The sequence below is a fragment of the Rhinolophus ferrumequinum genome, chromosome 22 (genome assembly GCF_004115265.2).
Source record: "Rhinolophus ferrumequinum isolate MPI-CBG mRhiFer1 chromosome 22, mRhiFer1_v1.p, whole genome shotgun sequence".
NCBI lineage: Eukaryota > Metazoa > Chordata > Mammalia > Chiroptera > Rhinolophidae > Rhinolophus > Rhinolophus ferrumequinum.
Genome location: NC_046305.1, coordinates 17,454,002 through 17,471,451, shown reverse-complemented (window position 1 = coordinate 17,471,451; position 17,450 = coordinate 17,454,002). Strand labels below are relative to the sequence as shown.

Sequence of the window (17,450 nt, the reverse complement as noted above, 5' to 3'; positions counted from 1 at the left end):
TCCTAATTATAAGTAACAGGGCCACGGTGTCTGGAGCTTATGGGGAAAGTAGTAAAAAAATCAGGGGTGGTGAACACACAATGGGATTTATAGATGATGTCATACAGAATTGTACACCTGAAATCTATGTAATTTTACTAACAATTGTCACCCCAATAAATTAAAAAAAAAAAAATCAGATGCACACCAGTTGAGGGAGACTCACAGAGTATAGAACTTGAACAGCTGTTGGACTCATCTTGAAAATAGTAACTATTCTCAAGCAACATCCACTGTCTCTATATAACAGAGCTTTGCACTGATAGAAAAAGGTTGCTGCTACTTTTTATAAGAGATAACTACATATTTTTTAAGTCAAATTAGGTCAGTAACTTACATGCCTGGCAAGTTACTGGCACAGTCTTTAGTTGAATTAAGAATGGCTTTCTATGTTTTTTTTTAAGGAGGGCGCAATTCAAAGTGGCCCCAGCGGGGATTGAACCGGCAACATTGGTGCTACCAGCATCAGGCTCTAATCAACTGAGCTAACAGGCGCCCCAGAAAGAAAGGGGTGAGTGGGGGGAAAGAATGGCTTTCTAACTAACAGTATGACCTCTTAGTAATGTAAATCAGTTGTAAGGCTTGTGCCTTTCTCAAGGTCATGAAAGATACCAGTTTTAAATATGGCTTCTGACATGGCTTCTCTTTCACAGAAGCCTTTCGTCCAGTGAACTCTCATTTTAATGATGAAAATGCAAAGAATTTAAAAAAGCAAAATAAGAATAACTTAAGAGAAGCATTGGCAGAGAGGTGATTAAATGGGTTAGACTGAAGTGTGAGATATAATTTAGAATATAAACCCTTCGTCCAGACTACATTTGAAGAAACTGTCCTTGTTCCCCTCACCTCTCATGATAATCACGGTGTATCCCAAACTCTTGCCATTAGATCCTACCTCCTGTTCCTCTCTTTATTTCTCTGATGTTTACCAACTTTCTCTACCCTTCTTCATTCACTGACGTCTTGAGCACAGAGCTCGCATTCTTCTTTTTTTTCACTATTTAACTTCTTTCTATTGGCCCATGTTCATCGTGATTTCAACAAGTTCAAGTCCCTCTTACTTTTAAAAATAAAAAGTATGTTCCACATTTACCTCCAGTACATTGAACACACGATGGCTAGAACAAACATTCTTTTAAATGAAGACCCAATCACGTGACTCCTGACTCAAAAGCCATCAGATACTTCCCAGTGCATTTCTGATAAAATCTCATTCTTAGTCATATTAGTCGACATGTTCCTTCTTCTTACTGTCTATTCTCTAACAACGCCCTGTTCTAGTTCCTTAGAAGCACTGTCTCTCGTCTTGGACGGGTTCTATTTTTCACTGCCTAAGACTTCTCCCTGCTCTCACCATCAACAAGCTCATCCTTCCCGTACCAGTTTGAAGGTCATTTCGATAGGAGAGCCTTCTCTATTTCTCAGATGGATAAACTGCAACCTCTGTGCTTTCTCCAAAACCTGTTCTGAGAAGTAAATTGCCACTCCCATATTTTAGTAACAACCTAAAACTTTACCAAATTCGTTATCATTATACTTATCAATCTTTCTCTGTATTCCCACTTCCATGACCCCCAGCCACTTGTTAAGATTAACCAGGAAAACTGTTTTTCAAAGCATGGAGAAGGATACTGCAAATAAGTTAATTCAACATTATTCTCGGACACTGGTTCACATCATTTCAAACTGTCCTAAAACCAACTACCGTAGTTATTTCCACATATAATAAACACACTCAAAGGAATAAAAACTAGAGAACTGCATTTTTTTAATCTTATAGTCACAATACCTCACAGGAGCGACTTGTTTGAAGTCAACTCAGCATTTTTTTCAAAACAGTGTTAAATAGAATTTCTTTGAATTCCAAAGATCTGTATGTCATAAGACAGTCAGTCATTTTGTCTGAATTCAAGTACTCTCACTTAATGTAAAGTCAAGGTAAAATGCTATTTCCACAGATAAAAGAGCATCAGAGAATTGTTCAAAACGTTATCATTCAGAGATTTAAACAAAGATAACCACTTTTGAAGAAGAGATTGCCCCTGGCTTATCAAGGAGCTCAAGCAACTGAAAGGTGAACCATAATTACACATTTGCAACAGAAAAGCAATAAGGGCACTTACGCATGTCACCGAAGGCCCCCTTTGTCACTTTGGTGGCACGTAACACCACTACCGTGAACTTGTGGGAATACTGGTGCTCCACCTGGAAAGAAAATGAAAATAAAAATAAACTTCCAATATAAAATCCAAGTAAATTGTTCTCATTGTTTCCTTGAGACTATTTTAAAATATTCTAGTTGAAAGGAAGTAACATGCATACCAGAAACATCCTTTGATCCTAAGGCTGTTCCTTCCTTGCTGCTCTCCTCTCTCCCATCACAGAATTATTGAGAAGTTTAGATCATGCTTTAAAATGTCACTACAGCTTGACTATTAGGACTTCTTTGCTGTCAGGTTTACCAAGCACTGGGGAAATAATGTAAATCAGGACTGCCGTCCTAGGAGCACAATCAGGCTTTGTACTGGATGACTAAGAAGCCCTGACAGAAAAGCGAGGTCAGAGCAAGATGTTTGAATTATTTAGGTTTGTTTGTTTTATTGTTACTGTTCAATGAAAGTCTTTTTTGGCATGACATTTCCAGAGCAGTTTTCAAAAACCTTTGGACCCAAGGCAATAAGAGGTAAACTACTTATATTAATTTTAAGCATTTGTTATAAACCATATTCAACAATGTTAAAAGTTTCAATTAGCTTAACAGCTTCATGCACACCATATATATTACCAGACTTTATTAAACATTTCACCTAATTAGAAATTAGTTTCCAAATAACTCTATCCAACAAAACAGAATGGGGAATCCCAGACCAGAAAAAGCTGAAGAAGTTCATCAGTATTACGAGAAATGTCAAAGGGACTTCTTTAAGAACAGAAATAATATAAATAAGAGAGTATTACGAAGAAAAAATATTTTCACTGACGAAGGTAAACACATGATAATAAAAATAGCAGATCAACCAACACTAAAGCTAGTAGAAAGGTTAAAAGGCAAAAGTAGGAAAATCATGTGTAATTACAACAGTAAATTAAAGTATACACACACACAAAAGAAGTAAAAAATAATGACAAAAACATAAATGAGTAGTCAAAAATATTGTAATAACAATGCATGGCGCCAGGTTATGACTTATGGGGGGCAAATCACTTCAAAAATTATATAAATGTCTAACCACTATGCTGTACATCTGAAACTAATATAGTATTGAATGTCAAATGTAATTGCAATATTAAAAAATAAAAGCAAACAAAAAAATTGAATGGAGAAACAGGAACTCACATAGCTCTCTGAGCAACTGAAAAGATTACAAGTCTTTATCTAAAGCTCAAGCATTTTTGTTTAATCTTAGAAGAGGCCCACGTTTATAAGGTACTCACTCCTACCTTTCCTTACTTTAATAGTCTTACTTTACTACCTTTCTTAACTTTAATAGACTTACTTAACTGGTTAAAAAGTCCACAATTGATTAAAAAGAAACTAAGATATTGAAAATGCTGAGAAGTGAGTAAGACAGTCTAAAAGCAAAGAGGCAGAAAAAAATGTAAAAACATAGATTTGTAGAGACCAACATTAGTGGGGTCAAAAGTTATACAGCCTTCGACACTTTCTGAAGCTATCATTCTATTAACAGAGTAATTAATGTCCGGATTCATAATACACCATCAAGAAGAGGTAAGTCACGAATGACAAGCATACATTATTTAAAAAAGCAGAGAAGCATGTAAAATCTTTCAAGATAACATCTTATTCAAGTTCATTGTCAAAAAGAAATGCCATCTATATTTAAAAGAGCTATAAGTAGCCAAAGTTTTATTCTACATAAATGAAATTATCAATTATGAAGAAAACATGAATGCTTAAAAAAAAAAGTGTGGCTTTATACTAAAGCTGAAAATCATATGTACTTCCCCCACCAAAAAAATAAAGAGAATCCAATATCATAGTTGGAGACTTCAACGCCCCTCGATCAGAAATGGACAGATCCAGCAGGCAGAAGATCAGTAAGGATATAGATGAATTCAACAACACTATCAATCAACTAAATATAATTGCCATCTATACACTACTTTGTCCAACAAAGGCAGAATGTACATTCTTCTCAAGCTCACGTGGAACAATCATACAATGTCTACTCTAGGACCGAAATAAACAAGACATCAGTAACAGAGTGATAGCTGGAAAATCACAAAGTACTTACAGATTAAATAATACACTTCTAAATAACACACATGTCAAAGAAGAAATCTCAGGAGAAATTTTAAAATATGTGGATCCAAATGAAAATGAAACAACTTATCAAAATTTGGGGTATGCAGTGAATGCATGTAATGCTTAAAGGAAAATTTATAGCATATAACACAAATAATGAAAAGAAGAAAGATCTGAAATCAATCATCTAAGTATCTACTTCAGGAAACTAGAAAAAAGACAAATTAAGTCCAAAGTAAGCAGAAGAAAGATAGTAAAAATTAGAGCCGAAATGAATAAAATTGAAAATGAGAAATCAATAGAGAAAAATCAATAAAATCAAAAGTTGTTTCTTTGAAAAGATCAATAAAATCGGTAAGCCAGGCTAAATAAGAAAAAAAGAGAGAGAATACAAATTACAAATATTATAAATGAATGAGGGAAGTTTACTACAGATTCTGGACATTTAAAAGGATAATAAAGGAATACAATGAACAACTCTAAGCCCACAATTTGATAACGTAGATTAAATGGACCAATTTGTTGAAAGACACAATCTGCCAAAACTAAAGAATAGGCAAATAGATCAGTTGAATGGAATAGAGCCCAGAAATAGACTGGCACAAATATAATCAACTGATTATTGACAAAGGAGCAAAGGCAATACATTGGAGAAAAGATAGTCTTCTCAACAGATGGTGCTGGAACAGCTAGACATTCACATGAAAAAAAAAAAAGGTTGATGCTCTTGAAACCCAATTTAGGGATTAGCTTTCTCCACTAAAGAGAACTCAATAATAATAATTACATATAATAGCACACCATCCCAAATCATTTATGGTGTTTTCCATAGCCTAGAATTTCTAATACCACATGGGTTTTCAAATATCAAAAAACTCCGTTGCAGCGGCCGGTTTGCTCAGTGGTTGGAGCACAGTGCTCAAAACACCAAGGTCCCCGGTTAGATTCCCACATGTGCCAGTGCTGCGCCCTCCACAACTGGATTGGAAACAACTTGACTTGGAGCTGAGCTGCACCCTCCACAACTAGACTGAAAACAGCGACTTGACTTGAAGCTGAGCTGCACCCCCCAAAACTAGATTGAGAACAATGACTTGACATGGAGCTGATGGGTCCTGGAAAAACACTGTTCCCCAATATTTCCCAATTAAAAAAAAAAAAAAAAACAACCAAAAAACTCCCTTGTAACATAAAAATTATTAGCAATATTCTTATCTATGATTTAACATAGTTTTGAAATTGCTGCAAACATATTCATATGTCAAATGTTTATTAATAATGTACACAGAGAGATATTGTTAGAAGAATTCACTGAGTGTAAACCACATGTTGGACATTCTACTAGATGCAAATTCTCATTTAATTTTCCCCAAAACCCTATAATGTAGGTGAAATTATTTATATTTTTACATAATTGAAGTGAGATTCTAAGAGGTTAATTTCCCAGTATCTCATAAATAGTAAAAGTTAAACTTGAATTGGAATACAGTCTGGCTGTCTCCAATGTCTGTACTCTTTCTATATTCCTTTACTTGTACAGAGAGTAATAATACCTTTAATAGTAGAAAAAGGCTGTTTCCATTTATTAAAGTTGTATAGAGAGTTACAATCTAGTCTATTATATCTGTAATTGATCTATGCTCCGTCTATGAATTGGGTTATTTCCTCCAACATTCAGCTCTCTATTTTAATCTCCTTTTATTCCCATCAGCCTCAATTCTGTCCCCTTAACTATAGTGATTGAAATACTTGCATACAGGAAATAAGGAGCAAATCAACCACTTTCTTGGGTTTTACAAGTTAATTTTGGAAACGTCATAAATCTTCAGATCACCTATCAATTATTTTCTCTAAGAGCTGTAAAGATTAATAAGAGAGTATCTATAAAGTAAGTACAAATTCTTGGAGAAATGTGCTCAGTTTCAATCGATGATTATCCAAAGTTTTTTTGTTTTGTTTTGTTTTGTTTTTATTAATCCCTTGCCATGTTCCTGGGCCAATATCATATAAAATTGCAAACTAGTAAAATTGCAAACTGTAGTATAGTATAGACAGGGCTCGCTTCCAACTTAAATAGGAGAATTTTGGTTATGTCTCAGGGGTGTTGTCAAAGGAAATGATATTATTGAATCCACAACCGGTGTTCCCCGTGGAAACGAATGACTCAGCACAATGTTATTACTTGGTCTTTGGCAAAAAGAGATGCCACATTTCAATGAGATGTCCAATATAAGCTCGACATACTGACTTAGTCACCAAGGTTAAGCCTTGCCTTCAGGTCTTGGATTACCTGACTTTGAGTGTCTTTCTTCATCTATAATCTTTTCCATAGTGAAAAATCATAACCTTTTTTTCTTTTTCACGATTACAATAACCCAGTAATTATGAAAACAACTACTGTATTAAATGCATTCTGGTGCGCGCTTCGGCAGCACATATACTAAATTCATTCTGGAGAATTATATTGACATCTGTAACTAAAATGATTGGATGCTGGAAAAAAATTACCAGTCAAATTGTACAAAATGAATTTGATGATTGTCCTAATCTGTTAAAAATTCTACTGTTACGAAGAACCAAAGTAACAATCACAGAACAAATCTGATGGAAAAGAAGGTAGATCCTACCCACAAATATGGTTTTTTTCCCCTATTGAACTTCCAGTACCTAATTTTAACTCAGATTAAAATTTAAGATTATTAGTATGATGAAGAAAGCAGAATCTCAGTACTGAATCCAGAGATTGTAATCATCAGTCAGCAACAGGAAACTTCAAACAGATCTCTGAAACGTTTTAAAAAGAATTGCTGCATTGATATCCAAGAGTCAAGATACTTTTTAAAATAAGATAGTTATTTTCGGTTTCAGTTCCTGGTGTGGAGTTTCATTCTAATATTAATACATTTAAGAGGCACCAGCATTGTATTACTATTCTCCCACCTTTTTTTAAGTGATCAGTTTATAGTATGTTTACAATTTACAACGCTATCTAATCTGCTTTAAGAATTTTCAGTCATGAATTGGCTATATGCAAATAATCCGAATGTCCAAAACACCTACTTTGGCAACAGAACTTGTTAGCTCTAGCAGACGTCACTAAAAGAAATCATAACCTTTGACTTGAGTTTCTTCTCCTTCATGAACAAGATGCTTTCCACTTACATAATAAGCATTTATATCAAATATGGTAATGACATATTATATTACAATAGATATATTTATATCTTAAAAATTAAATTAAAGATAATTTTCATGAAGTTAGAAGATTTTAAGTCCCATTTTAATCAGGATTCACTCTAGCAGTGAAACCAATATAACAGTATGTTATGATGACAGTGTGGGTCTAAATTATTCATTTCATGACATGTTCACCCTCAGTTTATCTTCACTATACCTAAAATGAAAAAAGAACGCAAAATTTTAGCACCTAGATTTTAACTGATACAGATTCTAGTCCAATAGTAATTACGTAGCCCTAGCACCATACACAAAAATCTTGAATATCAGCATTTTTCCTACCTCAATACCCCTGAAGAAATCTACACTCTCTTAGGACTAATTACGGCTGAATTAAAGACTATGACATGTAGGTACACCTTCACCCTCCTGGAGGGGCTTATGAGAACACATGAAGTAGCCTGTGTACTTGAAAAGTTTTCTTCACACATTCTCAAAGACGCTTCGGGGGGCAGAAATATTTACTTGGTTTAGAATACTGACCTACGTGATATGGCATGTTCAGCCAAATCTAAGATGTCTTTGCACTGATGATGTTCAGATGAGAACGTGAAGTCTAGCAGATCCAACATTCTTAGAAATATAGAAATAATTACAAATGTCATTTTCGATAATTTATCCTTGTTGTAAGGGGCTTCTTAAAGACTTCTTTAAGCGGTAAGTGAAAGATTCATAACTAAAAGACAGACAAAGTCAGAGAGTATTGACAATAAAGTGCTTTATATTTTCAATCTCAGTTTTCTGCCTTGGTTTCCTCATTTGTAAGATGGCAGTTATAATATCACCAACTACATAGGATTTCTCAAGGGTTCCCTGGTACATATGCAGACTCCAATATTAGAATTTCACATAGGACAATACTGAATATCAAGTTTTATATCTTCAAAATTATCTTATTCAGAAATTATCTTATTTCTGAGGAAATCACTTAAGATGAAATGATTATCTCTTTTCTTGGGATTATCTAGAGGCACTACTGATTTAGAGTAAAAAAAAGTAGTTGGGAAATTCCACTTGTGGTAATGACAGATTAAATACTCTTGGTTAAAACTTCCCACACAAAACAAAAACTAAACAAGGTTTTACAAAATAAGTCAGCATTTTCTTAAAAGTAGCTAAGATTTTTAAATTTCATTTGTCAATTTGACTGGCCATGAGGTGCCCCGATTAAACATTATTTCTGGGTGTGAGACTGTTACCAGATGAGATGAGCATTTGAATCCACGAACTCAGAAAAATAAGTTGCCCTCTCCAATGTGCGTTGGCATCATTCTATCTGTTGAGTGCTTGCATAGAACAAAAGTAGGAATTTGCCCCTTTTTCCTGTCTCACTGTTTGAGTCGAGGTATCTTATTTCATCTTCTCTTGACCTTGTACTGCTATTTCCACTGTTAGCTCCACAGGTTCTCAAACTTTCAGAGTGGGACTGAATTATACCCATCTTTCCGGGGTCTCCAGTATGCAAATGGCGGATGGTGAGACTTCTCAGCATTCATAGCTGTGTGAGACAATTCTTCATAACAAATCTCCATATCTAGATCTATCTATCTGCTATGGTCTGAAAGGTTTGTGTCCCACCCCCACCCAAATTCATATGTTGAAATCTTAACCCCTCAAAGATGATGGTATTAGGAGATGGGAACTTTGGGAGGTGGAAGGAACCTTCATGAATGGATTAGTGCTTTATTAAAGAGAATCCAGAGAGATTCCTTGATCCTTCCACCTCGTGAGGACGCAGTGGCTATGAACCAAGATAAGGGCCCTCACCAAATGCAGCCATGCTATGAGGACCCTTACCAAATGCTAACGCCTTGATCTTGGACTTCCAAGCCTCCAGAACTGTGAGCAATAAATTTCTGTTGTTTATAAACTACCCAATCAGCAGCCCTAATGAATTAAGACATGTATTGATGTATGTATGTGTGTGTGTATGCATGTATGTATGTATGTATCTATCTATCTATCATCTTTTATTGATTCTGTCAGGAGAATCAACCATGACTAACACAGCAACAAAGAACTAACAAGATAGGAAGGCCTTAACTACCAGGTCAGAGATCAGAGATCAGTGAGAACACAGAAACCCATAGAGGTGAGTACAGTTTTGCCACAGGGCCATTGGCTGATTCAAAGAGGAGGAGGCTGACAGACTGAGCAGCCTTGCAGAATAAGGACAAGCCTTCTAAAGATAAGGACCCTAGTAAACCACCCCCTTGTTTTAAGGTGAAAACTGCAGAGACTGCACCATAGAAATCAGCATGAACAGCCCTTCCATATACTGGCAGCTCATTTTAGTGTCATGCAAGGGTCCCAGAAAACAACTAACCTAAAGCTGGGATTACATTTGTCCCAGAATCTGCTAGCTTCCCTGGAAGCCTGATGGAAGCAAATAAAATTCTCTCTGGAGAATTATTTCTGCAGATAATTTTTCATGATCATGTTCAGCAAAATGAAACAAAATCAAAGATAATAAGGAACACGAGGAGGTATGATACCAAGACTACAAACCAGCACAATTAATCAACAAGCGCAAAGACAGATCTACCCATGAAACAGCCACCCTACGGTTACAACATTCTAGGAAAAGGAAGTCAAACCTAAGTATGACTCCATGGAACTGGAAATTATTTTTAAAAAGTGGGGGAGAAGATTTAAAAAAAAAACAAAGAGAAATTCAAGAACTGAAAGGTAAGCTTGGTGACACCTTCTAGGGATGCCTGCTCTAGGTTCTGTGGTCAGGAAGCAGAAATGTGGACATTACTTTAAATGTGTGTACGTTTGCCTCAGGTTCAAGGCTGTTGCAGGGAACGGCTAGAGTCAGAGGAAGGTTCGAAGCTTATCCCTTAACCATTCTCTTCCTCCTTTTCTGGAATCTGTTAGTGCTCACACCAAGATTCACTATTTGCCATAAAACTTAGTTTGTGCACAGTGCTGTGTGTTTGTAATCGTTGTTTTACCTTTCTCTTTTTGATTTCCCAGGAGCCGTGTCTCATCTTCTGAAGCTCCCTGGAAATACCTTACCTTACTACGTTTCTAAAACATAGTTTTGTACACGTAGCCATTTATTATTCATCAAAGCCCTGTGAAACAGACACAGCAGGGACTAGTCATACCCTGTTTTCCATACAAAGCAGTTAAAACTCAGCCTTTACGTGCTCATGAGCATGTAACTGGAGACAGGAACTGCCACGAGAACACTAGTTCTTTGATTACTTACCGAGTATTTTTGTTCCCCCTATGTTACTGTAATAATAGCTTTTTTAGTGTTTTGGTAAAATTTCCAGTCACCCTACAATGACATTTTTCAAAGGAGGCAGTCATGCTGGCATATCTATGTGGTTGACTGTCTCTAATGTGACAACACTTTTACTTTCTGTGGAAGTAGGGTAGTGACCTTCTGTTGCTAATAGGTGGTAGAAAGAGGTGTGGATTTTTTTAACTCCAGGAAAGTGATTCATATTTCCAGAGTAAAAAAAGGAAATCTTTATAAATATTTTATACTTGATCTATCCTTGTAAAATTCATGTCTACCTGGTCCAAAAGAACTTCAGTAAACTCTGGAAACACAAACATCCTTCACTTTGGAAGGTACCTCACAAGAACTCTAGATGTATAGAAACTGAACTCTGCCATACATTTATCACTCCATTTTCTACCGCATTCTGAAAAGCCAGCACCATTGGAAACAAGAGAACATGCTGGCTGTATGTTACATTAGCCCACAGGATTCTCTAACATGTCACTGCATCACGGGTATGCGAATGAGTCCAATTTTCTGTGCCTCAAGGCAGCTGAAACTGTGTTGGCTTGTCTGGCACTGTTCGTTACTAATTAGCTGGCTTAGTTTCCCCACCTTTTCTTTTTGCTAAAATTGTTCTGTATTGAGTGTGCTATGCTCACTTACATATTTTGAAAAATATTTTTCTGTGAAAACTAGAGTAGAGAATTTTGTCACTAAAACAATTTACACATTTATTTCCATATACACACAGCAAGAACAAGAAGAATGAACAAACATATAAAGCTCTTAGGATCTCTTCATTCAACAGGGCTATAAATTGAAATACTAGTTAAGTATCCAACTCTGATGCTGGTGAAGGTAAAAAAAGTGTGATACAGATATATGGTTGTTGCATATGTCTCTTGAGGTGGTAGGATGAGAAAAATTAATCTGCACATAAGATATAGAAACTTAATATATATATATATATATATATATATATATATATATATATATATATATATAAAACAACGAAAAAGAACCTACCTCCATTGTTTAAATTTATTTAAAGAAAACCATAAATGTGAAAGAAAAGTAAGATATTGTTTTAAAAACAAATTTTCCTTACTTTAAACCCTGATTATATGCTTTTTATAAGAATAACACTTTAAATATAAAGGAAAATATAAACTGAAAATAAAAGCATACATATAGTAATCAAAGAAATTAGAAGGGGTTATGTTAATAAAAGACAAGGTAAAATGTAAAGCAAAGTCATTGTTACAGATTTAAAAAAGGACCTATCATAATAATAAAACATCAATTAAACATAAATATATACATTTCAGAAGTTATGTGCACTAATTAAATATCTTCAAAGTTCATTTAAAAATTGAATATGGAATATACTGTTGTCTATCAAACATTTCCCAGAGTATACAATGTGATAGGCCCTAATCATGTGTAAAACATATTACAAACAGCAAAAAAAATCACACAGAGTATGTTCTCTGAATAGCGTTATTAGATTAGAAACCAATAAAAAAAACTTTAAAAATGACCCAATGTCAGAAAATTAAGAAACACAAATCTAAGTAACTCATGTGTCAAAGAAAGATTAAATCAACATATAAGTTAGAAAATATTTTTAATCGAACAGTTATGAAAATATGACATTTCTAAACTTATGAGCTATACCTAAAGTAGGTGGTCAGTGATCAGTAAAGCTTACAAACATAAATGAAGATTTAAAGATTAAAAAGGAAAAAGTAAAACTGGAATTATTCATAGATAACAGGAATGTGTAAGTTGAAAATCCAAAAGAATCCACAAACAACTAGAATTACAAAGAAATTTAATAAGTTCATTGGATCTCCAAAAAAATCAATTCGATTTTCCATACAAATGCAATAACTGATTGGAAAATGAAATTTATAATTAACTTTACAATGACACTAAAACATCAACTATCAAGAAATACATCTAAAAAAAAGATTTCTTACTGAAAACAATACACTACTGAAAGAGTAAAAGATATTCTAAATAAGATTTTTTTGTAGATTAGATTCATAGGTTGCTAACGGATTGGAAGATTCAATATTATTATCATGCCATTTCTTTTCTAATGAATCCATAGTAGTTGTGTGTGTGTGTGTGTGTGCGTGTGTGTCTGTGCGTGTGTACATACAAATTGAAAAATTGATTCCAAAATTTATATGGAAATGTAGAGGACTGAAAATAGCCAAGATAATCTTAAAGAGGAAAAAATTGGAGGATTTATATTACCATATGTAAAGACACATTCCAAAGTTACAGAAATTAAGATAGATTGGTACTGGGGCAAACAAAGACTAATAGACTAATAGAATAGAATAGAAATCAAGCCACACATATTTGGCTACCTCATTTACAGCAAAGGTACATTGTCATTCACTGAGGAGCTGACGGTTATCGGTGGACCAGATAGTTTGTGGTATATCCAGGTAATGAAATACTACATGGCAATGTAGAAGTGTGAAATTCTGCTACTAATGACATGAATGAACCTCACAGATATAAAGTTGAATGCAGACATCCATATGAAGGTCAAGAACAGGCAAAACTTATCTATAGTAATAAGTCAAACTTATCCATACAAATAAGTCTATACTAATAAGTCTTATCTATAGTAACAAGTCAAAACTTATCTATAGTAATAAGTCAAACTTATCTATAGTAATAGACGCAATAGAAGTCAATAGAAGTCATGTTTGACTTCTGTTACCTTTGTGGAGTTTACTGATTGACAGGGACATGAGAAACTCTTCTGGGGTACTTATAATGTTGTATATGTTTACCTGGATGATGGCTTCATGTGTGGAATACATATGTTAAAATCCATCAAGCTGAACCAGTTAAGATTTATTCACTTTATATATGTAATACTTCAGTTTTAAAAAGTCAAACAGAAAGAAAAGCTTTCAAAGAAAACTGAGAAGGAATCAACATCAAGAAAACAAGAAATTAAACCAGAAATCTGGAACAGAACCAGAGAAAATTGAGGAGAGTTTCAAGAAGAGGGGGATGATCAGCAAAGGTGGGGTGGGGGAACTGAAGAGTCCACTGGGTTCAACACCAAAGAGGCCCTTAATGAGACTTTTCCATGAGGTGGAAGAGCGGAGTCCAGTTTTCAGTGATTCAAGATGTGAATGGAGGGAAAGAAGGCACTACAAAGAATTGTAACTCATTAATCCTTGCTCTCCAGGCAGGGAAAAAAAGAGGAAGTAGCCAGAGAGGGTTGTGGGGTTAAAGAACACTGTTTCATTTTAAGTAAAAATGAGATTGTGGATTATTCCTTAATATCCATAAAAACTATTTCTAGTCCATATAAACCTAACTGAGTCTCAAGTGTTAAATTCAGCAAAGAAATTTCTTCTTTTTGTTTAGTTTTGATCAGAAGAGAGAATGTATACTTCCAGTGGAGTTTGGAAAATTACACACTAAAATTTGAGTTACTCAACTCTTTAGTAAAAATTAACTACCCATAGAAAAGTATGTTTAAATGCATCTAACTAAGGAAAAGTTTACAGAATTAATTATCCTGGAACTGCATACCAAAATATAACCCTCCACTCAACAGTTCTTTTGTCTTCTCTCTACCAATTCATGTGAAATGTATAACTTACACAGTCTGATACTTGCTAAGTGATAACTACATTTTTTATTGTTCCTTGAAAGTTCATTGCTGTTACAGATGTTTTGGTACTTTTTTCTCCTTTTGGTTCTTTGGGTACTTTGGTACTTTTTTTTCTTTTCCCTTCTAGGTACCTCTTTTTCTGGAAACTTACAGTGATAGAAAGAAGAAATGAGTCAATTTTATTCTGTATAGTAGTCTATTTATACCACATTAAGTTCACACAAGTTTCAGAAAAAATCCAGGGTATGGCATAAAGTTTTACTTTACAAACAAAACCAGCAATATTCATGCCCAGAAGTATACTCATACCAGCTTCCCTCCCAGAAAGGATATATAAACAGTAAATGACTTACTATAATGTGCTGATAAGGATCTATAAATGACATTTTGGTTTCAATTACAGGAAATCTCTTCACACTTCAAAGGTCTTCTCTGGCACTGGATCTTCTTTAAAACCTACAAAATAAACAATCATTATTGTTAAGCTTCCTCTTGATGTAGTTCCAAGATTTCAATGATGATGGGTATGAACCTTAGGAAGTAAGAGTTTACCCAAGGGGACCAGATAGACTGAATTCCCTAATTGTTTATATGAGTGGGTTTCCACACAGAAAGAAGAGAAATGATAAACATATTTTGATAGTACTGTTTAATTTCCATATTTATTTGTTCAAATTTATTCTGTGAATAATTATTAAGAAACTCCAGGAATTATTTTTGCATTTGCCAAGTGTTTTATGAGAAAGTCATTGAAATTACGGAAAATTAAAATTATTTTTGTACCGTTTATAATGAAATAGCCACAAGCCATTGTTTGTTGTCTCAGTTGGGTCAGTATTACACAAATTCACAAGAAGAAAGGAATATTTTTCACTGTAGCTATTTTTTGAGAATTTTAAAAAGATATTCATGTTGAATTTCAACTTTAGTGCCGACGTTTTAAAAGAAATGTTTGTTCATTCTAAGGTACCAGTTTAATTTAGATGCAGTTAAATAAGAAATGTTTTAATGGAAAAATACTCTCTATACTTTGCTTTTTTCTTCTACAAATATTTTAAATTATTAAAATCAAATAAAAAACTATTCAATGAACATCCTTCCTCTTCCATCATAGACTTTTTCCTTGCGACTTTATAAAACAACACACACTTATATTTTAGCATTCTATAAGTAACAACTATTAGGAACATCTTTTCAAATACCTTTATTATTTATGTTTAATATGGAAATTCTAAGATACATTTTAATTTCAAAATAAAATTTGCTTTAAAGTTTTAAACTGTTCTTTCTTTTTAGACATCACATGCTCATTGTCACAAACATGAACTATTGAAGTGGGTGAAGAATAAAGTGTAATCACATGTTTTATTTTGATGTGTATCCTTACAGACTCTTTCAGTGCATATCCATATGTTTAGAGTGTAAAGGAAAAGCGGGAACTTGAATTTTTTTTACATAAATGGGATCTCATGCCCTTGATTTTTTAAACTCACTTCCTTCATATTATTTTTCAAGCAAAAAAACAGTATTTATTTATTATATTTAAAGAGTTTATTTTTTACAGCAGTTTTAGGTTCACAGCAAAATTGAGAGGAAGGTAGAGAGATTTCCCATATACCCCCCTTCCCCGACATGTGCACACCCTCCCCCACTATCAACACCTCCACCAGAGTGGTGCATTTGTTACAACTGATGAATCTATATGTACACATAATCATTTGAAGTCCATAGTTTACATTAGGGTTCACACTTGATGTTGTACATTCTATGAGTTTTGACAAATTTACAATGGCATGTATCCATATTATAGTATCATAAAAGTATTTTCACTGCCCTAAATATCCTCTGTGTTCTGCCTATTCATCCCTCTCTGCCCTCCCATTTCTGACAGCCACCTATCCTCTACCGTGTCTGTAGTTTCATCTTTTCTAGAACATCATAGAGTTTGAATCATACTGTATGCATGTGGCCTTTTCATATTGTCTCCTTTCCCTTAGTAATATGCATTTAAGTTATCTCTATGTCCTGTCATGGCTTGATAGCTCATTTCTTTTTATCAGTGAGTAATATATTCCATTGTCTGGATGGACCACAGTTTATTTATCCTTTCACCTACTAAAGGACATCTTGGTTGCTACAAAATGTTGGCAATTATGAATGAAGCTGCTATAAACATCTTTGTGCAATTTTGTGTGTGGAAATAGTATTCAACTCCTTTAGGTAAATATCAAGAAGCACAATTGCTATTAGATTATATGATAAGACTGCTTAGTTTTATAAGAAACCACCAATGAATGAAACTGTTAGAAATAAAAATGTATAAAATGATGGAAACAAGCAAAAAGCAGAACAGGAGAATAACCTGAGGCTGGAGGTCTGGAAAGGAGCTAACCATAGAGGGCAGGGAGGGAGTGGGTTTAGAATATAGTGTTCTAGACAGGCCTTTTGAGGAATTGAGAGCAGAGGAGTGACTGGCAAATAGTCAGCAAAAGCAAAAGTGACTTATGATGACATTGGAAATACAGGTGGAGGCAGATCATTTACAGCCTTGTAGGCAACTACTGTTCACCTAGATGAAGCTCATCCATGCTTCAGGACTCAGCTTCAATGTCACTTCCACAGAGAATCCTTCCATGACTTCAGAGTATGCGTGGTCTGCCTGTTAATGGTTCCATGTGAACCTTGCAATTCTCCTTCAAGCCTTCCATTCTACATATACATGTCTGCCTCTCCTGAGAGAACTAAGGATGCATAAGGATGAAAAAGACCATATTTATCTTGTTCCTAGAGTTATCCTTAGTGCCTAGCACAGTGCCTAAAATATAGTAGCTTCAGGACAGATATTTGTTGGACGGATGGATAGATGGATAAATATTATTCAATGCCAGGTTTATGTATGAAGGAATAATACTGGCATGGTATTTTGATGTCCCTCTTATTCGTTCCTAACTATTCTGAATGTCAACGCATATTAAATACCAATCTGTAATTAAAAATATAAAAAAGCAGAA

The 17,450-nt window shown here is 34.4% G+C and overlaps 1 protein-coding gene across 1 annotated transcript in view; it reads right to left on the bottom strand.

Moving 5' to 3' along the window:
• The window catches only part of PLA2G4A (phospholipase A2 group IVA), a 139,368-nt gene that overhangs the window by 99,905 nt on the left and 22,013 nt on the right, over positions 1–17,450 (bottom strand). Inside the window, exons 2-3 of the mRNA XM_033091978.1 lie at positions 14,793–14,895; positions 2,163–2,244 (exon numbers count right to left, since the gene is read on the bottom strand). Coding sequence (XP_032947869.1) covers positions 2,163–2,244; positions 14,793–14,825 — 115 coding nt within the window. The 5' untranslated portion in view covers positions 14,826–14,895. The remainder of the gene's footprint in view (positions 1–2,162; positions 2,245–14,792; positions 14,896–17,450) is intronic.